Here is a 27,754-nt window from a genome sequence, read left to right as displayed (position 1 = left end):
GTCTCAACCTGAAATGTCAGCTTTCCTGCTCCTCTGATGCTGCTTGGCCTGCTGTGTTCCTCCAGCTCTACACCTTGTTATCTCAGATTCTCCAGCATCTGCAGTTCCTACTATCCCAACCCGAAACGTCAGCTTTCCTGCTCCTCTGATGCTGCCTGGCCTGCTGTGTTCCTCCAGCTCCACAGCGTTATCTCAGACTCCAGCATCGGCAGTTCTTACTAACTTTAAATTGCAGGTACTGCCTGATTAAATTAGAAGAGACTCCTCTGATTAGAGTTTAAGAGTTTATACAAGTGCAAAGAGGAATAAAACGTGCTAATCATAGGAAGCTAAAATAAGAGGATGAATTCACTCAATTATATTGAAGTAGTTAAATATGAATTGGGGCTACTTTAGTGTCTATACCCCTGATCCAGGAGGCCTGGGTTCAAGCCCCACCTGCTACAGAGGGTTGTGATAACTCATCTGAATAGGTTAATTTAAAAATATCTAGTTTAAATATGAGGTTGAAAGAGGCTCAGTCTCCAGTTCTTTCACTACCTCCTCTTGAAGCAGAAATCTGTTCTGTCTGACTTCTGTGTATTTCCCATTCCTTTGCCCTACTAACCAAAGCTAGATTTAAGATTTTAAAAATTGTAGAATTGAAGGTTGAGGATTTCTGTGTGTTTAGTGCAGCAAGGAAGATGGATCTGGATTAATGAAGATATCATGAGCAGTGGTATTTTCTTTCATGTTTTCACATGCTCATGCTTTTTTTCACCACTTTTTTATGTTGTCAGCTATTAAAGAATAAAGAAGGAAAATGGCCATTGAGCGATGTCAAAAGATCTCTTTCCAGGAAAATCTGGAAGCTATCAAGGAGCGAATGAAAGAGAAAAGGAATCAAAATCAGACTAAAAATAACAGGGGTAAACAAACTTTGACCTCAAAAATGAAAACCAAAGTACTGAGTAAGTAAACAGATTTATATCTACTGAGCTTTAATTTTCAGTTTTGAGGAAACATTTCTACCTTTGCCTTTTTAAAATTCAACAGGTAAGAGCTCTTATATAAAAAATATCCAAGCGAACAATCACAACCTAGCTCTATCCCTGGAAGCAGAAAAGAAGAAACTGAGACAAGCATATGACATCATACTATCCTTGAAAAGAGAACGCCAAGCAATGATGTTCTATATTCTCATGCTTAAAAGGAAACTTGAAGAGCCTTCCCCAGTGCAATTCGAGGTACATGAGCAAAACTGAATCTATTGAGTTTTATTTTTACAATAAGTGCCTTAAATAAATACCTTAATGCCAAATACCTTATTGATTCAATTTCACTGGGTGAAGTATTTCTCAATAGCACATGCAAATGTTGATAAGCATAAAGGGTTTCCATGGGCAAAAATGCCATTGAGGCATGGCATCATATGGCTGACTTTTGATTTTTGAATAGGTTGTTGATTTGCTGCAAGAAAAATTTACTGTGACTTTCCTGGATGCCCCAAAGACATCTGGGTTACTTCATGTGCAGTTGGTAACTGGTCTGAAGACATGATTGTTGAGATGACTATGTTTTGGATTCACTTGGTATTTTTATTGTAAGAAAGAGGAGCAAATGAAGGGCATTCAGCACTCTGGTCTGCTCTATTATTCAGTCAGATCATGGGTTATCTGATTGTAAGCTGAACTCCACTTTGCCTGCCTCCCTAAAATCCTTTACTTCATTCTCAATCAAAAATCTGCTCAACTCGATCTTGAACATATTCAATCAACCCGCCTCTACTGCTTGCTGTAGGGGAGAATTCAAAAGGCTGATAATCCTCAGAGAAATTTCTCCTCATGTTAGTCTTGAATCAGAGACCCTTTATTTTTAAAGTTGTACCACTAGTTCTAGATGGCCCCCACAAATGGAAACCTTTTTTCTCATTATATACTCTCACCTTCCTCAGAATTGTAAAGGTTTAAATAAGATTACTTTTCTCATTCTTCTAAACTTCAGTGAGCACGGACACAATGTGCTCAACCATTCTTAAGACACGATCCTTATCTCAGGAATCAGTGCAATGAACCTTCTTTGAACTTCCAATGCAAGTATTTCCTTGATTTAATTAAAATGATCAAAACTGTATATAGCGCTTGAGGTGTTTTACTTTTTCGTTCTTTCATGATGTGGGCTTTAACCAATGCCAGCATTAGTTGGCCATTGATAATGGCCTTTGAAATGCCTTGTTCAGCCACCTCAGTGTGCCAGTTAAGAGTCGATCTCATTGTAGATATGGAGTCACATGCATTTAGTTAAGGACGGCAAATATCTTTGCCTAAAGAGCAATTGTCGTGGTGACCATTACTGAGACTAGTTTTATATTCCAGATTTACAAATTAAATTCAAATTCCACCCGCTTCTGTGGTGAAATTTGAAGCCTGCACCAGAGCCTGAGACTCTGGACTGCTAGTGATATGATAGTACGACAACCCACCATTTCCCCTATGTTTTCGGAATGTTCTGCCACTGCCTCTTTAGTAATGGATTCCTGCATTTTCGCAATGACAGACAGACAGATCATAGATCATAGAATTTCTACAGCGTGGAAACAGGACCTTTGGCCCAACAAGGCCACACCGACCCTCGGAGCATCCCACCCAGACCCATACCCCTATAACCAACCTAATCTACACATCCCTGATCACTATGGGCAATTTAGCATGGCCAATCCACCTAACCTTCACATCTTTGGAATGTGGGAGGAAACCGGAGCACCCAGAGGAAACCCACACAGACACGTTTAAAAATTGGAATAAGCTTGTTCCAGATCTCTCAAGATTGCTGACATGCTACTCATAGTTGAAGGAGAGTTGTTTTCACAAAGAAATAACTCAGACTTATGACTTGTTTCCTTATAATGCTTTGTTTTTACTTAAAATTTCTTGCAATCCACTACTAAAAATGCAAGATTTACATTAATTGAATCAGGAAGCGTGCAGGCACTTTAATATACCTAATTACAGTACAGTTTGTGTATCAAATCATTGAGGACCTTTTGGAAAAGTTGGTTCTTAGTAGATATAGCAGTTATGTGCAGACTGAAATTTCCGCTCTTGCTTTACCAAATAAAACAGGGGAAACTGATCTTTTCCTGAGGCTATGCACCTGTGGAGTTGGTTTTCTACAAGTGAACTGTTGGATTTTAGCAATATATGATCTAATTTTCTGACAATTGACAATAGATTAATGGCCATCATTAGACTCTTAATTCCAGGCATTTGTTGAATTCAAATTCCACCATATGCCATGGCAGCGTTTGAACCCAGGTCTTCAGAATGTGTATCCACATGTTACCCTAAAAACATAACTTTTGTACTCTTGCGCAATCATGCTGTTAACACTGCCAGTTCTGGGTAGAGGTAGATAAAACTGTTCATCAGAACAGTTATAAATGTGACAGTCATTAGGAAGTTATAATTCACAGTGAGAAATGTAAAAATTTGGAGTGTTATTTTTCCACCTCAAACGCATTTTTTTTTTGTTTGCAGAGTTTGAGACACATTTCTGATCCTATAGGTGAGGATCTAAGCAACTTTGGGGATGATTTACCACAATGCATACCATCATGTTCTTCACCTGTTGAATTCTTCAATCAGTGAGTATTTTTTTTTAATTCTGGGCTTGAAAGAATTAGAGTAGAATAGGTAAAGTTGTCATAGTCCTAATGGGCCATAGGGCTCTGCTGTCATTAGAGAGAGATGCTTGGTCGTGGTGTAATCTCAGGGTCACCACACCTCCAGTGAGGGGAGAAGTTGAGAAGGAGCAGCCTTCATGGTAACCTCAGCTAGTGCATGAATTGAGCCCATGCTGTTGGTGTCACTCTGCATTGCAAATATGGAGGTTTAGTGTTGATTTTAATGGACTGGCAGAAAATCACATTTCCATCTGAATAATGTGACTAGATTTTGGATTGACTGAATTTTATCTGCCATTTCTGTCAGATTCACAGGCAGTTGTAATTGCTACAATGCATCATTGGCAGTAGCAATCTTTGCATTTCCACATCTGGCCACTGAAAAATCTAGAATAAAATGTCATGACTTCTCAGGTTGCAGATAGTTTGCAGGATTTTTGGGCTGTTCCCAATTGCTGCTGTTGCTGTGCAGTTCAGGTTTCTTGCTTGTGTTGACAGAACTACTTCATCATTTTCCAAAATTCTTTCAGGAGCTGTGAGCATTGCTGGCAGGACAGACCAGCTTTTGCTTGTGAGCAGCCTTGAACCACTGTAGTTTGCCTGGTGTAAGAACACTGTCAGTGCTGCTAGGATGCAAGCTGCAGAATTTTGACCTGGCAGTAGTCAGGGAATGGTGCAATATGTTCCAAGTCAGGAGAGGACTTGGAAGTAGGAGTATTCCCTTGTATCTGCTGTCCTTATGCTTCTAATTGGTAGAGGTAGCTCATTTGTTTCTAAAGAGGTTTTAGGATTGCAGTGTGTTTTATATAGAAGCATTTTTTCAATTTGGAGAGATTTTAGTTGTGTTTAAAATTAACCTGATATTAATGTCAGAGCAATGGGCATTACAATTTTATTCATTGATAGGGATGATAGATATAATTGAGAATTCTATATAATAAGCAATATTCTCTTAGTGATTTAATTACACTCCGGTTTTAATTAAAGATGGACACCAATACATGATCTCTAACAATGAATTTCATTGCAATTAAGATAATTCATTAGAAGGCAATTGAAACAAACAATCTGGCTATGGTCTAATCACAGTTTTCCTATGACCCTGCTAAAAAAAGTACAGATGTAGCACAAAGGATTGGCAATCTCTCAGACCAGTAAAACTATAGTAATAGTTGTAGCTGTGTCTGAGCATGTAGCACCAATTATCGGGATCCAATAGAATTGAAAATGAATTCCAGACCGCTATTGATTTCCCATTTTGTTTAGGGAGTGCCTGGTCATCGATTTGATAGCATTTCCATTCTGATTATTACAACGGAATATGAATAAGGTGTGATTTAAAAAAAACAGTGGATACTGGAAATCTAAATGAAAAGCAGTGTTGGAAATAGCATTCTGTAGCATCTGTGAAAATGAAGGCTTAGAAGTATAAATTGTTTCGCTGTCCACAGATGACTAAAGTTTAGGATTTTTAAAATTTTTTTGCATTGTGCCGTGAATATGTCAAACATTTTTGAGATGCATGCCCAAAATGATGTTTGAATTTAGAAGTATTTTAAGAGATAATACTTTCCTTACTTCAGATTATATCAAAGGTAACTAGTTTGAAAGGTGATGTATAATGATTCCCAAGTAATAGTCTCAAAAATTGGTGGATACACCATCTTCCTGAGAAACGCATATTGTAATGTTCCTTTAACATAATAAGATTATATGAAGGAAAGTTTAATTGCAAAATTCATGTTACAGTTTGAGTGTTCCAAGAACAACATGAAAATTGATTTCTGTTGTAAAGTCACTAAGAGACACTAGCTGATGGTTGTTAGTGCAGTTTTTGTGAACTTAGTGGAGAAAAAGATCTTTTTGCTATTTCTTTCTTTTGAAGTATTTGAAGCATTAAAGAAATCTCTTGCCTCATTCAAGTAATTAACTTAAATTTTGGTCATCTTTTGTGATATCTGTGTCGACTAGTATTGCAAAAGAGATCATGTAGCGTTACTACTGACACTATGGTGGAGGATGTGAGTTCTTAATAAGATAGATGGGACACCATGATAGAACTGTCCTGTGAAGAGGGGAAACTGGGCCTGTTCTCAAAGGTTTTGCAGAGTTGAGAGGTGATTTATTTGAAACCTACAAAATGCTTATTGTCTTCCATGGTTGGGAAATATGGGGAAAGCCACTTAAGACCAAGATTGTGTTTTAAACAGTTGTCAATCTTTGGAATTCTCTACTATAGAGGGCTAAAGAAATTTAGTCATTTAGTATATTGTGACTAATTTCTAAATACCAGTAATATAAAGGGATATGGAGATGGTGTGGTGAAAAGGTATTGAAGTGTATGGTCACCCACAATTGTTGCTAATGAAGCAAGCTTGGCAAATTGAACGGTCTGCTCTTATGCTGCTAATCTTGTTATAAATCTGACCTGTATATGTCAAACTCTATTATTTATAGGAGTAGTTACAGCATCCACAACCTAGACCACAATCCATCCTTGGCTCCAGTCCATTCCTATAGGAAATAGTCTTCTTTATGCCTAGTCCCTAGGTATTGCCACATTAAGACTTTTGATAAAGGCTTGGAGTAATTGTGCAACTGCCACTTCATTTCTAGCCAACTCTTGTCAAGTGAGAATGCCAGCAATTATGCCAATCTTGGCAGCTGGAACTATCTCTGGTTGTTGTATAATTTGAAGAAATATCTGTAACGTGGAGAAGACCAATCTGTTTTTCTGGGTTTTGTCCAACAAGATCCCTACCCGGGTAAGCAGTGTAAGAGCAGCAAAATGTCCGAGGACACCTGTTTTTAAAAGATAACTGCAGCATCCCTATGTGTCAATTATTCACAGCTTTTACTGTATTTAAAGTATGTTTCAGAATGTATTAAATCAAGATGTTTAAGCTAGCTAGTAAAAGTTTGAGCACTTGTTTGTCATCATTTTCCCTAGATTTTATTTTGATAATGAGCCAAAGCAAAGGATAAAAATAATGTACAAGTTTCAAGACTTTTTGTACAGTGAAAAACAAACCAGTGAAGATAAACTGAGAAATTAGACTTGTGACCACAACCTTCAAGCAAAAATGTAATGCATAGACAGATCTATCAAGCATATAAAGTGTGAAATATTGATGGAGTCTTCTATAGAAAAATGAAATAAACTTATTTGCATTTGTATAGAACTTTTCATGATTTTGACATACTTCTCAAGAGTATTCACTTTTGCAATATAGGAAAATATGTTGAATAAACAAAGAAACAAGGACCAAATAAGATTGGGCAAGCACTTGAGAGGTTCTATACAATACTGAAAGGTAAAAATTGCTAATTACCAGACCATAGGGTGCATTCTCATTAGAGAGAGATGATTGGCAGTTGTTAGGGTGGCCATGCATCAGGCGAGCGGCAAGATTGAGAAGGAGACTCCTTAATGATAACTTCAGCCGTTGCAGGAATTGAAAGCAATGATGGCATCACTATTGCAAACTCGCCATCCAATCAATTGAGCAAACCAGCTCTCTATTCTACATAAGGTAATTTGTATGAAAGGATAACAGCAGAAGTGTGATTCAAATCTTGTAAATCATCTTTGATTTCTGCAGTTTATTTGCTACAATTATCTTGCTAAATTTAAAAATACTTGCAAAATTATATTATTTACTCAATGAAGTGTAGTTTCTCTTTGTAACATCTATATTAAACAAAATTGGCTTTGTTAGGGATGCTGAGAGGCGAGTTTCCTTGGAAAACTTCAGAATTCATTCTCCTGAAAGTACTGAGTTCACCACTGAAGCAAGTAGAGCACTCTTAACCAATACGGTGGAGACACTGTCTGCATTAAAAAGCATATCCAGAGGTAAGATCATGCATTTAAATTTTGGTTTTAAGAAACAAGTGCTTTCAACCAACCATATACCCAACAAATAACTAAAGAACTGCAGATGCTGGAATTCAAAAACAAAATCAGCAATTACTGTATAAACTAAGCAGATCTGGCAGCATCTGTGAAGAGAAAGCAGGGTTAATCTTTCGGGTCCAGTTATGAAGAAGGGTCACTGGATCCAAAACGTTGACTCTGCTCTCTCTCCACAGATGCTCCCAGACCAGCACAGTTTTTCCAGCAATTTCTGATTTTGAACCACATACTCAACTCCACCCTCTGAAAAGCAGACAATTTAAAAATTTCTTTCCAAGAAAATTATTCCATCTTGTTAATGAAAAATGTAATATTGTTTTGAGGGGAAGTTTCAAAGGGAGTTAGTAGAAAATTAGCAGTTTAAGGTCAGAGGATTTCCTTTTAGCTTTGTAGTTGCATTCTTGAAAATTATGCCTTTAATTGAAACATTGTGAATTGATTTCTTTTTCCATTACAACTAATGTAAATGTAGTCTGTGTCATCCTCGCTATTTGTCTTCCCACCCATTTTTGTCATTTGCGAACATGACTATACTACATTCACTTACCTTTTCCATCTTAACATATTATATAGAATGTTATGACCGCCCCAGGCTAATCCCTGTGGCACTTCACCAGGTACAGGTTGCCATTCCTGAAAATGCTCCCTTTATCTGAACTGTCTTTTCTTAGTCAATCCTGTGTCCGTGCTAACATACTAACCCAACACCATGGGCCGTTACCTTTAATAAATAGCCTGTGTGCAGTACCTTTATCGAACATCCTTTGGAATTCAAAATATATTACATATTCTAGTTCCCCTTTTATCTATCTTGCATGTTGCCGCCTCCAAATAAGTTTGTCAGGCATGATTTCCTTTTCTTGAAACCATGCTCACTCTGCTTGACTATTTCGTTCTATGTGCTCAGCTATTACATCCTGTATAATAAGAACATAAGAACTAGGAGCAGGAGTAGGCCATCTGGCCCGTCGAGCCTGCCCTGCCATTTAATAAGATCATGGCTGATCTTTGAGACTCAGTTCCACTTACCTGCCCGCTCACCATAACCCTTAATTCCTTTACCTTTCAAAAATTTATCTAGCCTTGCCTTAAAAACATTCAGTGAGGTAGCTTCAACCACTTCACTGGGCAGGGAATTCCACAGATTCACAACCCTTTGGGTGAAGAAGTTCTTCCTGACCTCAGTCCTACATCTGCTTCCCTTTATTTTGAGGCTATGCCCTCTAGTCCTAGTTTCACCTGCTAGCGGAAACAACCTCCCTGCCTCCACTTTACCTATTCCCTTCATAATCTTATATGTTTCTCTAAGATCTCCCCTCATTCTTCTGAATTCCAATGAGTATAATCCCAGTCTACTCAGTCTCTCCTCATAATCCAATCCTCTCAACTCTGGAATCAACCGAGTGAATCTCCTCTGCACCCCCTCCAGTGCTACTATATCTCTTCTCAAGTAAGGAGACCAAAACTGCACACAGTACTCCAGCTGTGGCCTCACCAGGACCCTATACAGCTGCAGCATAGCCTCCCTGTTTTTAACCTCCATCCCTCGAGCAATGGCAGACAAAATTCCATTTGCCTTTTTAATTACCTGCTGCACCTGCAATCCCACCTTCAGCGATTCATGCACAAGGATACCCAAGTCCCTTTGCACAGCAGCGTGCTGCAATTTTTTACCATTTAAAACATAGTCCATTTTGCTGTTACTCCTACCAAAATGGGTGACCTCACACTTATCAACATTGTACTCCATCTGCCAGACCTTTGCCCACTCACTTAGACTATCTATATCCCTCTGCAGACTTTCAGTGTCTTCTGCACACTTTGCTCTACCACTCACTTTAGTGTCATCTACAAATTTTGACACACCACATTTAGTCCCTAACTCGAAGTCATCTATGTAAATTGTAAACAATTGAGTCCCCAACACTGATCCCTGAGGCACACCACTGACCGCCAACTAGAAAAACACCTATTTACCCCTACTCTTTGCTTTCTACTGGTCAACCAATCCTCTATCCATGCCAATACATTACCTGTAATCCCGTGCAACTTTATCTTATGTAGCAGCCTTTGGTGTGGCACCTCGTCAAATGCTTTCTGGAAATCCAGATACACCACATCCACGGGTTCCCCACTGTCCACCATGCAAGTAATGTCCTCAAAGAATTCCACCAAATTAGGTAAACATGACCTACCCTTCATGAACCCATGCTGGGTGTTCCCAATGGGACAATTTATATCCAGATGTCTTGCTATTTCTTCTTTAATGATAGATTCAAGCATTTTCCCCACTACCGAAGTTAAGCTAACTGGCCTATAGTTACCTGCTTTTTGTCTACTTCCTTTTTTAAACAGTGGTGTCACATTGGATGTTTTCCAATCTGCGGGAACCACCCCAGAGTCCAGTGAATTTTGGTAAATAATTACTAGTGCATTTGCTACTTCCCCCATCACCTCTTTTAGTACGCTGGGATGCATTTCATCAGGGCCAGGAGACTTGTCTACCTTTAGCCCCATTAGCTTGCCCAGCACTGCCTCCTTAGTGATAATGATAGTTTCTAGGTCCTCACCTGCTATAACCTTCTTGCCATTAGTTTTCGGCATGTTATTTGTGTCTTCCACTGTGAAGACTGACACGAAATAATTGTTTAATGTCTCGGCTATTTCCTCATTCCCAGTTATTAAATTGGCCTTCTCATCCTCTAAAGGACCAATGGGTCCAAAGGACCAAAGAGTCTTCTAATAGACCGTAACATGACAGTTGTTAGGCTAACTGGAATGAGCTTTTTCCAACAACTTTACTGATCATTTGCTTTTACATTTATAATTTTAAATTGGGCATTGATCTGTCTTTAAAACCTTTTGGTGTAAAAAGTTGATAGCCATTGAAGTTTATTTGCATTCTGTTTTCAAAGGGAGAAGTCAAGACTCCACCCATTTAGTACCTCCATTGGATGATGCATCTTTTGAGAGAATGGATACTTTGCCAGCGGGGGTTTCCATTAGGCGACGATCTGGAAGGAGAAGCTCCTCTTTCCATGCTCAAATTAGTGCCTTCAATTTATTCACCACTTTTGAAAACTGTGCAGAGGTACCTTCAAGTGAAGAACACAAGTTTGATAGAAAATTCAAAGCTTTTGAAGATGTGCCAAATTCTCTCGATTCTAGTCAAGGAACTGAAACAGGAAGCACTGAACGAAATCAGGTGCAAATGTCGGACAACTGGGATTCTGAAAAACTTGAAAGCAAGTTTACAAGCAGTGTGAGGAACACTGAAGTTGTAAATTCAGAAAATCCAGGGAGGATTTCAGAAACAGAACAGGAACTGGAGCAAAGGGGAAGAAGAAAGATAATGGAAAGAAATAAAAGTATGTCTTTAAATAAACATCTGGAACCTGCAAGAACTAGAGCCAGATCAAAAAGTAGAGATCGAAGTCAAAGCAAAGGAAGTGCTGCCAAAGAAAGAAAAATGGTTCTTGACTGCAGTGATACATATAATTTTGATTATGAAGAAGGTATTCATCTTACACCTTTTCGTAGAAAACCTGAACCAAGTGCATGTGAGAACATAAACACCACCAAAAGCAGCATTGGTTCAGAGAGTAATTCGGATGATGATTTGGATGATAGTCTTTATCTACCTCCTGCTGATAAAAGACTTAAGAAATCATCTAGTGTGTGTAAAGCTAAAAGTGAAACACCAACAGCCCTAACAATGAGGCCAAGCAAAAGAACAGTAATTCTCCGAAAAGAGACAGCTCTCAAAAAAGAACATGGTGCAGAAATCACACAAAATGAAACAGCACAATCTAACTTGTTGAAAACATCAGAGTATAGTAAGTATATGTACATCTATTCTGTATCTATCGACTAATCATTATAATTTAGAGAATTGCAAGCTAAGATTCAATTTTTCTTCTTTCTCTCTGCGAAATGTTAATTTCCTGGGTGCAAAGTATATGGAAAAGGGGTGGAGCTCAATGACGCTTTGCATTGACAGTAAGGAATAGCTGTTCTACAAAAGGCATGAATGTTAAAACAGAAATTAGATGGGGCGTGATTTCATAAACGAGAAGGCCATGCAATAAGATTTTACATTTTAAACTTTTACTGATTTTGTTTTAAATGCACCATTAATCCCATAACTTGTAAGTAAGCACATTTAAAAACTTTGAACAGAACTCTATTCTTTCAGCTTCAACCAAGAACTCATAGTTGCATTATAGTTTATTGAGCATCCATTCAATCCTTCTGGAGCCAAAGCATTTTTCGTAGAATCATACTGTTCTATGATTCCATCCATTCAATTCTTCTAGAACCAAAGCAATGTACATCTCTGATCTCAGGAGTTTACTCTGATTCTCCTTAGTTTCCCAGTCTAACACTTAGACATCAAGTCCCTCCCTCTGTGTGAGGTTACCACTGCTGATTTGTAAAGAACATGAGGGATAAACCTTTCTAGATTGTGTTCAGGAGAATTTTCTACATCAGTACCTGACTGGTCCAAAAGACAGGCTGTAACATTGTATTCCATACTCTGTTCTGTTACCCTTATGAATTGAGTCATCTTGTTAATTAGGAAGAGCCTAATTAGGGAAAATAGTGTTTAGCCAACTTACTAATGTTTTTCTGAAAATGCAACGGAGTTTGAGGATAATACTGTTGACTTCCAAATGGCAGTCAATTACAGTGCTACACAACAGACCTATGAGGAAAGTTGTAGCTTATGGAATAAAAAGGATAGTGGTAACATGAATACAGAATTGGTTGAGTGATAGGAAGCAAAGTATAATGGATATTTTTAAAGATGGAGGAAGTTTTTTTTTTGGTGGAGTTCCCCAGGAATCAATTTCAAGCCCTTGTTCTTCCTAAAATGTTAATGATTGTATTTAGGCGAAATTTTCGAAGCTAAAAATGATAATGTAAAACTACAAAAGGACATTGACAAGTTGGTGGAGTGGGCAGAAGGGTGGCAGATGATGTACATTGCAGAAAAATGTCAGGTGAATACATTTTGATAGAGCATTGAGTTACAGAATAAAAAGTCATGGACTCTGTCCTGAAGGTTTTGTAGAAGCGAAGACCTGGTTGTATATGTGCATAGGTCACTCAAAGTGACATGGCAGGTAGAGTGAGAAATGAATAAATCAAACAGCATCCTAGGCATTCTTAATGGGGGAACAGAGTTTGGGAGCAAGAAGGTTATGAAGAAGTTATAGAAGACATTAGTTAGACCTCAGCTGAAGTGTATGGTTCTGCATGCCGTATTTTTAGGAGGAATGTGAATGCATCGGAGAGAATGCAAAGAGGTTTACACAAATAGTTCCAGGGAGGAGAGGCTTCAGTATGAAGTTAGTTTGGAGAAGTTGGGACTGTTCTTATTGAAGAGGAAAAGGCTAAGAGAATGTCTGATAGAAGCTTTCAACATCATGAGGGAGCTCTGGAGAAACTGTGCCCTCTCACTTAAAGTCCTGAGAACAAGAGGACACAGACACAAGGTAATTCGTAAAAGATACAAATGTGAGTAGTTAGAATTTGGAATGCACTGCCTGGAAGTATGGTGTAGACAGCTTCAATTGAAGAATTCAAGATGGCCTTGGATAACTATTTAAATACAAATAATTTACAAGGTTAAGGGGAAAATGCAGGAGAATGGCAATAAGTCACATTCATCCTTTCAGAACTATGCAGGCATGATGTGCCTGAAGTCCTCCTGAATCATGACAATTATGTAGATTCTCTGGATTATTAGTCCAGGCTTTTTTGTTACTAGTTCAGTAGCATAACCTCTGTCACTGTATTCTCCTGGTGACATTCTACAAACAAAATCATGAATGCTTTGATTCTGGCAAATTAGTGCATATTTAAAGGTGGCTCATTTCTCAGGGTTTCAATTTAACTTTTTGGTCAAAGTCAAATGTTTGATTATTAAGTTTTATTTTCAATAATGAAGGAAAATGAGTGGTTTTGTTGGCATGCTGAATGTCAAGTTTTTGGCTCTTTTAAATTAAAAACCCAAGAAGATATTTTTAGTGACAACAAGGTGCAGGGCTGGATGAACACAGCAGGCCAAGCAGCATCATAGGAGCAGAGAGGCTGACGTTTCGGGCCTAGACCCTTCATCAGAAAAGGGGGAGGGGAAGGGGGTTCTGAAATAAATAGGGAGAGAGTGGGAGGCGGATAGAAGAGGGATAGAGGAGAGGATAGGTGGAGAGGAAACAAATCTCTGAAGATATTTTTAGTTTCTTGTGCTTAATGTGTTAATAAATCTTATTTGCTCATTAAATAAAATCAATTCATGTGAACATTCTCAAACAGCTGCAGAGGATTGCCAGTTACAAATCGAATCAGATAATGAACCAGAAAACATTTCTTCTATCAAACATAAAAACGTAGATAATTTTCAAAATTCTGAAGAAAGCAGCACAGTTGAATATCTCAAACCAGTACTGAAGAAATGTGTGCTCCTCCAGCAAGAAGAAAATGCAATAAAGAATGCAACAATGAAGAACAAAGAAAAGTTTAAAACAGCAAGTATGGATATTTTCAGAAGCTGCATCATATTAGGTCTAACAAAAATAAGTTATGCCACTAAGAGTCACTTTAGATTTATTTCGGGTGTAGTTAATATAGTTTCATTTATCATTAAGATCACTTGTTACTGAACTTCTGAATTTGTCCACATAGCAACCAATTCCTTGAGCTGAACATGTCCATCAGTATCCATATATTTTAACATTTCCAATATAGTTCCTTTTGGTAGTTACTGATCTCTCCTTTCAAATGCTGCCATTTCTGGCATTTTCTGTTAAATGCAGTATTTGCAGTTTTTTCTTCTAACCTCAGACTTTTACATTTCTGATGTATATTGTTTATGGAAGTGTTTGTTCTGTAATGTAATTTTTTATCATATAGTAGAACTTCTCTAACAAGTGAATGTATTTAAAAAATTCAGCAGATCACGTTGGAGTGTTAAATTATTTTAAGTCCATTAAGTTTCTCCTGCAAATATAGTCTAGTAAATATAAATTTAAAGTTAGAACAGAATAGAAAATATTGTTAGTAATATTCTAAGACCAGCTTACTTTGTATGATGTTGAGCTGAATTTTATAAATATCCATTAGAAAGATGTGCGAAGTCAGGTAGCATATCAACCATTTGATCTGCAGTTCTATACAAAAACTGTTTTATCTTTTGTAAGAAAAGATTTGTATCTTATGCACATCATTTAATTTTTCCTATTTATTGAAACAGGAAAAAGCTTTACACCTCGCTTCAGTCTGTGTGATGTCACCAATTTTTCAAAACTACCTTCTGAAAAGAAGGAAAAGAAGATGTCCTGTCCTGCTTTGTTAGAAGGAATGAATAAGATTTCACCAGGAGTTGTTAGTAAACGCAGATGCACCATGGCTGTAAATTACAAGGAACCCAGTCTCATAGCGTGAGTTGAACTTGTTCATATAAATTATAGAGACTACAGCATTAGGAAATCATTTTATCTGTGCTTAAGCTTTCAATTTGGAATTATCTACTTCATTTCACATTTTACCATCCTTTTCCCTCATACATGTTTACATTCTTCCTTTCCTAGCACTTAACACATTTTGTCTTCTGTCAATGCTGCAACAGTAAAATTCAAGAGGCTTTGTGTGAGGATTCAGTACTATGTAAGGTTAATCTGATTCTTAGGTTTTGTAATTTTGGGCACCAGTTGATCAGTTGGATGTCTTGAAGACCCAAGATATGGCACCTTTTCCTCTTTTTAAGACACTCATTAAAGTCCACCTCTTTGTCAAGCCTTTTAATTATCTGTACTTTATTTCCTCATGTTGCTTGATGCCAAATTTATTTGATAAACCTTCTTTGAATTTCTTGAAACATAGTAGTGATAAATATTCTAAGCATTATCTAGGGATGCCTTCAGTTATTTAACTTCCTGTTTTGCTTTAATTCATTCCCTTAATCCCAATTTTAAAAGACCCTTGCTTTCTACATCAGATGTTAGAAGATTGCTGCACTCATTCATGTTTGTCCTGGTATTGTATGCATACTCATATGCTGTCACTACATTGTTATATCTGGTCTCGTTTCAAAGCCAAGTAACAAGTGAAGAATTGTTCTTATAGCTACTACAAAAAAATTTTTATAAAGAAGGAATTTAGTATTGAAAAAGAAAGTAAATTGGCACACATTTAAATGCTAATAAAAGATTTGTTCTAATCAACAGGAAACTACGGAGAGGAGACCGGTATACTGACACACAATTTTTGAATTCACCAATATTCAAACAACAAAAGAACAATGCACGTATCCGCAAATCTGGGAAAAAGCCATTTCCACTTAATAGATACAATGAGGCATTTGTCGGCTGCCAATAATTTTTTTTTACTAAATATTAACTGTATTGAGATCATGATACTTTGAAGTTTAATCATTTATTGTATGATTTTGTTTTAATTTCAAACCTGTTTCATAGGAAGAGTTTTTACATGTAGTTAGATGCTCAAGAAAAGCTTAATAAATACGATCTACAAATTTATTTAATTGGTGTTAGTCATTCTTGCATATTGTCAAATTTCTGTCCTCCATGCTAATTCATGTCAAATAACATTGTATTATGTGATGTCTACATGAGTACATCACCTACTGAGGCTGCATTTGTAGTATTTAGAATGGCCTTAAACATCATTAAATACAGTATGAAGCATCTGAATAAATCATCATATTTAAAATTGAGTTTTGTTCTGACTTATTACCTTTGTCTTTGTTTTCTTTCAACACTTTATAGCTGACAGTCCATTGAAATAACATCAACCACAAATCGACTCATGCATCTTGTTTCTAACAACTCTCCAGGGAGAGCTAGCTAATTGGATTCAAAACTGGCTCGATGGTAGGAAGCGGAGGGTGATGGTTGAAGTTTGTTTCTCGGACTGGAGGCCTATGACTAGTTGTGTGTCACGGGTTGGTGCTGGGACCTTTGTTATTTGTTATTGACATAAATGATCTGGATGTGAATGTACAAGGCATGCTTAGTAAATTTGCAGATGACACAAAATTAGGAGGTATCATTGATAGAGAGGAAGGTTATCAAAAATTAGAGGGATCTTGATCGGATGGGGAAGTGGGCTGAGCATTGGCAAATGCAATTAAATACAGATAAGTGTGAGGTGTTGCACTTTGGAAAGTCAAACCAAGGTAGGACTTATCCAGTACATGGTAAGGTCCTGAGGGGTATTGTGGAACAGAGGGACCCAGGAGTACGAGTAAGCAGTTTGTTGAAAGCGGCATCACCGGTAGATAGGGTGGTGAAGAAGGCATTTGCCATGCTTGCCTTCATTAGTCGAGGCATTGAGTATAGGCTTTAGGATGTTATGTTAGTTGTATAAGTTGGTGAGGCTGCACTTGGGGTGTTGTGCACTTTTGCTCACCCTGTTATAGGAAAGACATAGTTAAATTGGCAAGTGTGCAAACATTTACAAGGATGTTGCTAGGACTAATGGCCTTTGTTATAGGGAGAGGTTTAAGGTGAGAGGGGAATGTTTTGAAAAGGACCTGAGGGGCAACTTTTTCACACAGAGAGTGATGCTTACATGAAATGGGCTGCCAGAGAGAGTGGTTGAGGCAGGTAAAATGGCAATATTTAAACATTTGGATTGGTACATGGATGGGAAAGGTTTAGAGGGATATGGACCACAAGGGCAATGAGAACGAGCTGAATGGTCACCGTGGACCAGTTTGTGCCGAAGGGCCTGTTTCCATGCTGTATTACTCTATTACTCTAACTGCATTGGGAAGGTGGCAATCAGATAAAAGCAGCTTATTTTTTCCCATTTGATGTCGTTGATCCATATCAGACCTCTCCCATTCATGTTACATTACCAACATCTTTTGTAAAAAATGAGTTTACATGTTTCACTCAAAGCCTGGAGTTGCAGTTGTAGCCTCAAACCTGAGCCCTTCCTCTGTCTGTGGCACTATGGATCTAATGGCAATACTGCATGAATTGTAAAAATAATTGACATCCTATCTTTTGAGTCCCTGCAGCTGGGCATTCCTGGCCCTAGTTGAGTGACAACGTTAAGATATTTCTAATTAATGTGACCAGATGTTGTTATACATTTCTGGTACAGGTGGGACTTGAACCCAGGCTGCCTGGCCTAGAGGTAGATACCATGATTGTGCCACAGGAGCTCCTAGTGAATTTTTATTATTTTTTTTCTGTCATTAGCCTAGTTTTCTAATCGCCCTGTTCACACCTCTGGAGCACAGACTTGAACCCAGGCCTCCTGTTCCAGGAGTAGGGGCATTACAACTGTGCCATTAGATGGCTCCCAAAATAGATACAAGCAAGCTCCTAGTGAAAAGGATAAGTTAGCTGACTAATGGATAGTGATCAATCTATCGCCTAAAGCCTGAGTAGGGCCATAATTTTTTTCTATTTTGGAGCAGGTGGGGACTTGAACCAATGCCTCATGGTCCAGGGGTAGGGACATTTCCACAGTGCCATTAGCAGCCCAAAATATGAATCAATAAAGTCTCAGCTGGAAGCCAGAAGGTTTGGTCAGTATGGGGACTGAAATAGCTCCTTAAAAGGTGTTAATTACTATTGAAGCTTAACTAGTGTGAGTTGGCTCTGTTTAGGTGGTGGGGTGGGCTGGGGGCGTGGAAACGCTGCTTGTGGAAGCCACATGATCACTAAGCTTTGCATGGTCAGGAAGGAGAGATCACAGCCTGAATGAGTACATAGTTCAGGAAATTTGGAGACATCATGGGAAGTTGGTGCAGAGAGGAAGAAGTGCTTTTTGGCTTATCGTTTGTAAGGTTTTTCTAACTTGATAAATTGAAGCCTGGGATCCGGGGCCTAGCACAAAGAATGACATCACAAGTAAACCACAAGTTTGTTGGCTCATGATAACTACTAATTTGACTATTATTGGTTATTTTCATATTGAAGGTAAATAGGGGAAATATTTACAGGCTGCAAACTAAAAGACGAGTATGAAAATTTTAAAAAATTAAGAACTAATTAATTAAAATAGAGATGCTGGACAAGGTGATGTGTTGTAACTGGATGATGTGGGAGCTGGTGGACCCCGTTGTGGATCACAGTGACCACATCTGTAGCGAGTGTTGGTTGCTTGAGGAACTCTGGCTCAGAGTTGATGAGCTGGAGCCTGAGCTTCAAACACTGCAATACATCAGGGTGGGGGAGTGTTACCTGGCCGCTGTATTTTAGGAGGCTGTGACAACCCTTACATTAATTACCTTGAATTCTGTCAGTGGTTGGGGACAGGAGAATTTGACTATGAGTGAGGTAGGAACAAGGATCCAGGAGGTAGTGCTGAAGGACACTCAGCCCTTGAGCTTCTTGAACAAGTTTGCAATTCTTGATCCCTGTGTGGATGAGAGTGGGGGCTGTAGGGAGGACAAGCAATCTGATCACAGCACTGTGGTACAGGGAGCCATTCAAGATGAAGGAGAAAAGAGAAATGTATTTGTAATCAAGGATAGTATCGTCAGGGAAATAAATACTTCTCTGTGGCCAGGATCGAGAGTCCTGAGAGCTGTTACCTGCCTGGTGCCCAGGTTCAGGATATCTCATCTGGGCTACCAAGGGAAATTGGAGTGTGGGGTAAAGATCCAATTGTCGTGGTCCATTTTGGTAGAAAGAGCTCCTGCCAAGGGAATATGAGCAGCTATGGGCTGCATTAAAAAGCAAAACTAAAAAGATGATAATCACTGGATTATTTTTTTCTTTATTCATTCATGGGATGAGGGTGTCACTGGTGAGGCAGCATTTATTACCCATCCCTAATCACCCAGAGGGCAGTTAAGAGTCAACCACATTGCTGTGGGTCTGGAATCACATGTAGGCCGGACCAGGTAAGGATGGCAGTTTCCTTCCCTAAAGGGGCATTAGTGAACCAAAGGGGTTTTTCCTGACAATTGATTCACAGTCATCATTAGATTCTTAATTATATATTATTGAATTCAAATTCCACCATCTGCCATGGCAGGATTTGAATCAATGTCCCCAGAATCTCTGGATTAACAGTCCAGTGATAATACCATTAGGCCATCACCTTCCACTGTGAGCTGCCATTGCAACCCAAGTATTGCAGAGCAACTCAATGCTGTTAGAGAAGGAGTTCCAGGATTTTGACACAGCGACACACAAGGAAATATAATTTCCAAGTCAGGATTGTGAATGGCATGGAGGAGAACTCACAGATGGTGGTGTTCCCATAGATCTGTTGCCTTTATCCTAGATTGCAGTGGTCATGGATTTGGAAGGTACAGTCTGAGGACCCTTGACGAATTTCTCTAGTTTCTCTTGTAGATGATGCATAATGCTGCTACTGAGTATCCACGGTGGACGAAGCAAATGTTTGTGGATGTGATGCCAAATAAGAACGCTCCATAGCACTTTTGATGACTCCTTCCATCACTTTACTGATGATTGAGGGTAGACTGATGGCATTCTAATTGGCTAGGTTGGATTTGTTGTACTTTTTGTGGACCAGAAATACCTGGGCAATTTTCCAGGCCATTTCACAGGGCAGTCGAGAGTCAAGCATGTTGCTGTGGTTCAGGAGTCACATGTAGGCCAGAACAGGAAAGTTTGAGAAATGCCATTATTGTAGCTATACTGGAACTGCTTGGTTGGCGATGTAACAAATTTTTCAGGACTGTTGTGAAATGTTGTTAAGGACCATAGTCTTTGCAGTGTCCAGTGCTTGAATCATTTCTTGAAATCACACCAATTTAAACAAATTGGATGAGTACTGGCATTTGTAATGATGGAGGCTGAGATGAATCATCCAGTCAGCACTTCTGTCTAAAGCTTGTTACAAAATGCTTCAGCCTTATCTTTTGGACTGATGTGCTGGTGTCCCCCATCATTGTGGATGGGGATATTTGTGGGGCCTCCTGGTCCAGTGATTTGTTTAATTGTCCACCACCATTCATGACTGGATGTGGCAGGACTCTAGAGCTTAGATTTGATCTGTTGATTGTGAAATCATTTAGACCTGTCTATCACTCCCTGTATGTGCTGTTTTGTATGCAAGTAGTTCTGTGTTGTAGCTTCCTCAGTGCTTCTTCCAAGTGTTGTGCAACATGGAGGAGAACTGATTCGTCAGCTGAGAGAGGGATGGTAAGTGGTAATTAGCAGGAGGAGTCCTTGCCCGTAATGGACCTGATTATGTGAGATTTCATGGGAATCAGAGTTAATATTAGGGTCTCCCAGGGCAACACCTTCTGGATGAAAACCAACTGAGCCACCATCTCTGCTGCATCTGTCCTGCTGGTAGGACAGTACATATCCAGGGATTGTGATGGTAGTGGTAGCATCTGGGCTAAGTAGGTTATGATTCTGTGGCATGACTATGTCAGGCTATTGTTTGACTAATCTGTGTGATGGCTCTCCCAATTTTGGCACTAGTGCCCGGATGTTGATAAGGAAGACTTTGTAGGTTTGACAGGGCTGTGTCTGCTATTGTTGTTTCCAGTGTCTTAGTCAACACCAAATGGTGTATCCAATTTCGCTCCTTTCTTGAGACTTATTAGCATTTGATATAACTGAATGGCTTGCTAGGCTATTTTAGAGGGCAGCTGAGAGTCAAGTCCATTATTGTGGTTCTGGAGTCAAACGTAGGCCAGAACAGCAATGTACAGCAAGTTCTTTTCCCTAAAAGAATCAGCTGAGTTTTTACAGCAATGTTTTCATGGTCATCATTGACCTTTATTTAATTCCAGATTTTTGTTAAATTCAAGTCCCACCATCTGTCATGGAGAGTACCTGGGTCTCTCGATTGCCCTCAAGTGATCATACCAATATGTCATTGCCTCCCGCAATATGTGAGTACGCATGTTGAATTGCCTCCTTCATGTTATTGTCTCCCCTGTGACCAACATGCTGATTCCAATCACCACAAGTGAATTCCCCAACTTTCCAACCTCATCAATGACCCTTGATAACCCCTCACTAATTTTCATTTGATCTCTGTGTAGCTCCCAGACTGACTTAACATATTCCTGGGCTGGTTGCACTGGACCTGCAAGACAGACCATGGGCCACTTCCCAGACAGTAGATGTATGGTCCCCTGGATCTTGCCCACCCTAAACAGCTGATGGACTGTTTCTTGGTCTGATTTGCAGGCTACCCTCGACTTACTGTGCCACAACTCAATGACTGAATGCTATCTCCTTTGACCTTAGTGAGGACAACTCCCCATAGACTTTGAGACATGGTCATCTAGTTGAATCACACGCAGTGTGTTTTTTGCATATGCTGCTAGCACATGATGCAAGTGTGAGATTGGCACAGCATGGTACCGTACAACAACGTGTCCACCCCCTTGACTGTTGACTGCTGACAACCACGACAAGTTGCCTGGCTTTGTAATGGCACTAAACGGCAAGGCAAGACAGAGGTACTGTGAACCTTTAGTTTCTGGTTGATGGGGCAAAACACAGGGAAATGAACCATGAACAAATTGGCGCAGGGTCAACAAGATTAAAGGAATAAATGTGTGGTTCAAAGATTGTGGGAGCAACTGGTTTGAATTCTTGGGACATTGGCACTAGTACTGGGGAAGCAGGGAGCTGTATAGGTTGGGCTTTAAATGAAATAGTGGGGGATGGATTCAGTTGCATGGAAAAAGTTAAAGGGGTTGGGGGGAGGGCTCAGCAACTGGGACATGTCTGAACGGATTTATTAGGTCTTTTTCATACAGATATTTTGACTGATTTGACCCCCTCACAATGAACATTTCCATCCCAACCTTGAATGGGACACAGGTGTTGGTGGATTCCACATGCTCCTTCTTACAGATCACCCAGCTACAAGCATAGCTGCAGAAGACAGGTAGGCAGCTTGGAATTACAACCCCCTCCACCCACCCACTGCCTGGAAATGTTGATGAAAATTCAGATTTTTGATTGATTAACTTGTTCAGACATGTTAGGACTCCTCTGGAACAGGTGGGATTTGAACCTGAATCTTCTAGCCAGTGTAAGATTTTGACAGTTTTGTCAATGGGCTTAGTACTACCACAAATGGGGACAGTCAGTGCACATCGAACTCTACCTCATTAAAAATCTCAATTTAAAGTTATTTAATTGACAATCAGGAGAGCAAAGTGTCAAATGTCTTGAAGAGGGCTATATTTACTATTTACATTCACTTAACCCAGTCAAAATTAAATAAGGAAATGTCCCGAATTTCATGTGCACTGTCTCAAGTTCACACATGCGAAAGTAGATTACAAAGTGGGAGGATAGATTAGGGGAAAATATTAAGAGTTCATTGAGGATTGAAGTGACACAGTTTCCAAAGGTTAATGACTTGGGCAAAACAAGGCTGGCTCCTATTGGATGATTTAGAGTCATACAGCACGGAAACAGACTTTTCAGTCCAACTTATCTGCACTGACCAGATATCCTAAACTGATCTAGTCCCATTTGCCAACATTTGGCCCATATCTCTCTAAACCCTTCTTATTCAAATACCCATCCAGATGCCTTTTAAATGCCGCAATTGTACCTGCCTACACCACCTCCTCTGGCAGCTTGCTCCATACATGCACCACCCTCTGTGTGAAAAGGTTACCCTTGAGGTCTCTTCTAAATCTTTCCCCTCTCACCTTAAACCTATGCCCTCTCGTTTTGGACTTCACTACCCTGGGAAAAAGACCTTGGCTATTCACCCTATCCATGCCCCTCATGATTTTATAAATCTCTATAAGGTCACCCCTCAGCCTCCAACACCCCAGGGGAAAAAGACCTAACCTTTTCAGCCTCTCCCTATAACCCAAAACCTCCAGTCCCAGGACCATCCTTGTAAATATTTTCTGCAGTCTTTCCAGATTAATAACATCCTTCCTATAGCAAGGTGACCAGAACTGAACCCAATACTCCAAGTGCGGCCTCATCTATGTACTATACAACTGCAATGTAACTTCCCAACTTCTGTACTCATTGCCATGACTGATGAAGGCCACTTCCCTGGTTTTGGGTTCTGACAGACAGTTTGGCTCCACTAAATGGCTTTGGAATTTGTCAAGTAGTGATGTAAATATTCAGCCATCTTAGAAGCTGTAGTTTCAAGTCACTGGAATGTTGCCTTGGTCATTTTAAAATCCAATCTAATCTTCATCCAGTAAATTCAATATTTAAAAAAAAAAATAGCATATGTTTGTGGCATTTAAACGTCATTTCTCTATAACAAATCTGTGTTGGCTTTCCTTAATCTATATTAGTCCAAATAATTATTAATTTTATCGTCAGTTGTCATTTCTAAAAGCTTTTCTTCCAGCAACGCTGAAATAACTGGCCTATAGTTACTGGTTTTAATACTTACACCATTTCTTGATCAAGGATGTCACAATTTCCATCCTCAGTTCTATCAGCCTTTGTGCGTGCATCTCATCTGATCCAGAGACTTATCAACTTGAAGTGCATATTTTCTAATACTTTGTTATCAATTTTTAGCTCATCCAGTATCCCCTGTTTCACTGTGACTTCAACAGCAGCTTCTTTCTCGATAAATGCTCCCATGATATTGCTGCTTTTATGCGTTGCTGTAATGCATGCTAGAAATTGTATATATAGTAGCTACAGTGTGCCAGCAGAAGAGATGTGGATATGGTAAGGAGTACCAATGACAATATTACGGATTTAATGTTACTTCAATTCACTTCTACTTCCATTTATGGATTCACTCACTCAGTACTATGTTATTTTGTTTACTACCTGTAATTGTTTTAAGGGGTCAGATGAGTGACTCAAGAATATTCCTATGTGTAAACTCATGTAATCTCTAAGATTTGGTAGCTACAGTTTACTGCTACATAAGGAACAGCATGGAATCTAATCTTGAGTTTTCTGTCACTCACATTCAGATATGCAGCATTTCAATGGATGGAAATAGAAAATGAAATGCTGAATGCTTGCATCAGGCATGATCTCCAATCATGAGCAGGATCTGAACTATACAAGCATTCAGAATCTGCTAAAGGACAATCTGTGTAGTGAATGCTTACATAATGACTTGGATGAAAATGTAGATGGATGGGTTGTTAAGTTTGCAGATGATACAAAGATTGGTTGTGAATAGTGTAAAAGGTTGTCAAAGGATCCAGCGGGATATAGATCAGTTGCAGATATGGGCGGAGATATGGCTGTTGTAGTTTAGCCCAGATAAGTGTGAGGTGCTGCACTTTGGGAGATCAAATGTTAAGAAAAAGTATACAGTTAATGGCAGGACCCTGAACAGCACTAATGTACAGAGCAATCTTGGGGTTCAGGTCCATAGCTCCCTAAAAGTGGCCACGCAAATAGATAGGGTGGTAAAGGAGGTATATGGCATGCTTGCCTTTATTGGTCAGGGAAACAAGTACGAGTCAAGATGTCATGTTGCAGCTTTATAAGACCGTGGTTAGGCCACACTTTGAGTATTGCATCCAATTCTGGTCACCACAACATTGGAAGAATGTGTAGGCTTTGTAGCACAGGTCTACCAGGAAGCTGCCTGGATTAGAGAGTGTGAGCTATAAGGAGAGGCTAGAAAAACTCGGTCAGAGATAGTAGGAACTACAGATGCTGGAATAAATAGTGAGGTGGGGGGGAGTCTATTTATTCCAGAGTCCCCTTCCCCTCCCTCATTTCTGAAGAAGGGTCCAGACCCGAAACGTCAGCTTTTCTGCTCCTCTGATGCTGCCTGGCCTGCTGTGTTCATCCAGCTCTACACCTTGTTATCTTAGAAAAACTCGAGTTGTTTTCTCTGGAGCTGCGGATAGAAATCTATAAAATTATGAAATGCAGAGATAGGGTTGATGGTCAGTATTTTTCTCCTGAGTTGAAATGTCTAAAACTAGGGGCATGCATTTAAGGTGAGAGGGTGCAAGTTTACAGGAGATGTGAGGGGCAAGTTTCTTTTGCACAGAGAGTGGCAGGAGTCTGGAATGCGCTGCCAGGGGACATGGTAGTGGCAGATACAATAGAGGTGTTTAAGGGACTTTGAGATAAGCACATAAATATGCAAGGAACAGAGGGATATGGACCAAGGGCAGGCAGAAGGGATTAGTTTAATTTGGTATTATGTTCGGCACAGCATCATGGGCAGAAGGGCCCATTCCTGTACTGTACAGTTCAATATTCTATAATCTGTTTTAGTAAGCATTGAGAGTAATAATCTTGACTGCAGTCCATTCTAGCAGATGCCATCAGTTTCATCTTATAGTATCTGTTTGGAAATATTCTCCTGAACTCTGATAGCTGACATAATTTTTTACTAGTTTGCTGAAAATTAATATTGAGATAACATTACATAATGGCAGCATAAAAAATTAAACTTAAAAAAATGCACTGTCCTGTCAAATTGGATGTTTGAGTGGGGAGAGATGGTGACTCAAATTAAGATAACCAATACTGGAATCTAATTTTACGATTGTACAGCACTTACTGGACAACTCCAGGTTTAGTGACACTAATATTAACAACAACTTAAGACAGTCAGGAAGCATTGCAATGTGGTTCATTTACACACTTGCTAGAAGCTATATTCGTGCTCAGGGTCATCATCTGCAATAAGACCAAATCCAGGAATTGCACATTTTCCAATTAAACATAAGGGAAGGAGTGACTGTTCCCTGGTGGATTCCTCATGCTATTGCCTCAACCAGTGTCAACTTCCCTTTTCTGAATTTAAATAAAACCATAGGAGATAGCTATTCTCTGCTGTATTCTCAATGGTAAACTAATCAGAGTTTACTTACCAACAAATTACCCTTTTCTCATTCGGTATAAATTATTATTCACTTTGAAATTTGGTATTCTTGCATTTGTCCTGATAAGTGAGTGTCTAAATGCTTTGATAGCATGTCTTTTTTCAGCAATGCTCAGGTTCTGTAGTACAAAGCAATTAACCTAAATACAGTAATATCTTGTATTCAAGTATATGATTTGAAAATTACACCATTTATTTTTATCTTGGTACAATATATTAATTTTACAAAGGACATTTGTTGTATAGGCAGCAAATACAAAAGTTTACAAAAATCACAAAAGTGAAGTTTACAGTATTGCACAAAATCTACTACTTTCCCCTCAAAATGAATGAAGGAAAAATTTAGAAAACCTCTAAGTTAGTCTCTCAGTTTTAACATTCTAATTCTTTATTTCTGATGATTTTATGAAAAATAAAACAAACATCTTAATTTACTTTGCTTTAGCTACTAAATAAAAGCATTGATGTTAAATGATCTAACTTATTTATGTTCAATATTTTCCAACAATTAAGGCTGGCATTCAAAATATTGGTAGAAAACACAAGCTATACAGGCTTGGATCATAGCATCTTAAGTCTTAGTTTGCTTTGGAATCTTATTTTGATTGAATTACATTCAAATTATGAATATTTACACCAGCTCTTGAATGAACATGAAACATTCCACTAGCCAAATTGTGCATCCAATATATAATTTAACAATAGATGCAAATACTATTTCAATTACAAAGTGCTATTAGAAATTCTACCCATAAAAAATATATAAAAGAAAATGAGAATTATTTTTACCAAGTATACCATAACAATTGTAGGTGATCCAAAAATAGAATCACCAGTTGAAGCTTATTAAAGATGCTGATCACAATTAATTCCACGTTAATGGAAAGCTCCATGAAAAGAGAAAAATGGATTGTGGGTTAGACCACAGATAGACAATCACACTTGCACAATTTCTTCAGAGTAGTTCTTCTACTTATAGAACAAATTAAAATGGCTTTGGATTTTAAAAAGGTAGAAAACCCCTTCATAACATATAGCACAGTAAAATGAAACAGGGCATACCTTTTGCTACATCTTATAATAATCAGGAACTCTAATTTGTAAAACAAATGCTGTTGACAGCACTTTAAGTTTGGATTTTACATTTCTAACTTGAATTTTGCAAACCAAACCTGGAAAGGAATGAAGGGGTTTATGGAAATGGTCTGAAATTGAATAGATGCCTTTAACAAGTAAGGTTAGATGTAGATACAATTAGATCACAGTATTTTAACTACAGTTATATCAGTAGTTAATGTTATAGTGCAATATTTAAGAAAATAAGACTCAATGAGATGAGATAACAAGGTGTAGAGCTGGATGAACACAGCAGGCCAAGCAGC

At 38.8% G+C, this 27,754-nt stretch overlaps 1 protein-coding gene across 6 annotated transcripts in view; it reads left to right on the top strand.

The window, feature by feature from the left end:
- LOC109936980 (shugoshin 1) overlaps positions 1–16,311 on the top strand; it is a 34,780-nt gene extending 18,469 nt beyond the window's left edge. For 5 of the 6 annotated variants that reach the window (XM_048612792.1, XM_048612772.1, XM_048612785.1 and 2 more), the window contains 8 exons: positions 780–950; positions 1,036–1,226; positions 3,516–3,622; positions 7,381–7,517; positions 10,493–11,413; positions 13,896–14,111; positions 14,833–15,019; positions 15,806–16,246. In XM_048612792.1, the coding sequence (XP_048468749.1) occupies positions 803–950; positions 1,036–1,226; positions 3,516–3,622; positions 7,381–7,517; positions 10,493–11,413; positions 13,896–14,111; positions 14,833–15,019; positions 15,806–15,956 (2,058 nt within the window). In that variant the 5' untranslated portion in view covers positions 780–802 and the 3' untranslated portion in view covers positions 15,957–16,246. Of the gene's footprint in view, positions 1–779; positions 951–1,035; positions 1,227–3,515; positions 3,623–7,380; positions 7,518–10,492; positions 11,414–13,895; positions 14,112–14,832; positions 15,020–15,805 lie in introns of all 6 variants that reach the window. The other variant, XM_048612767.1, reaches the window with a different exon arrangement.
- Positions 16,312–27,754: the final 11,443 nt, after the last annotated feature.

This window comes from Rhincodon typus, chromosome 2, assembly GCF_021869965.1.
Source record: "Rhincodon typus isolate 14 chromosome 2, sRhiTyp1.1, whole genome shotgun sequence".
Lineage (NCBI taxonomy): Eukaryota > Metazoa > Chordata > Chondrichthyes > Orectolobiformes > Rhincodontidae > Rhincodon > Rhincodon typus.
This window is presented reverse-complemented; position numbering and strand designations above follow the sequence as displayed.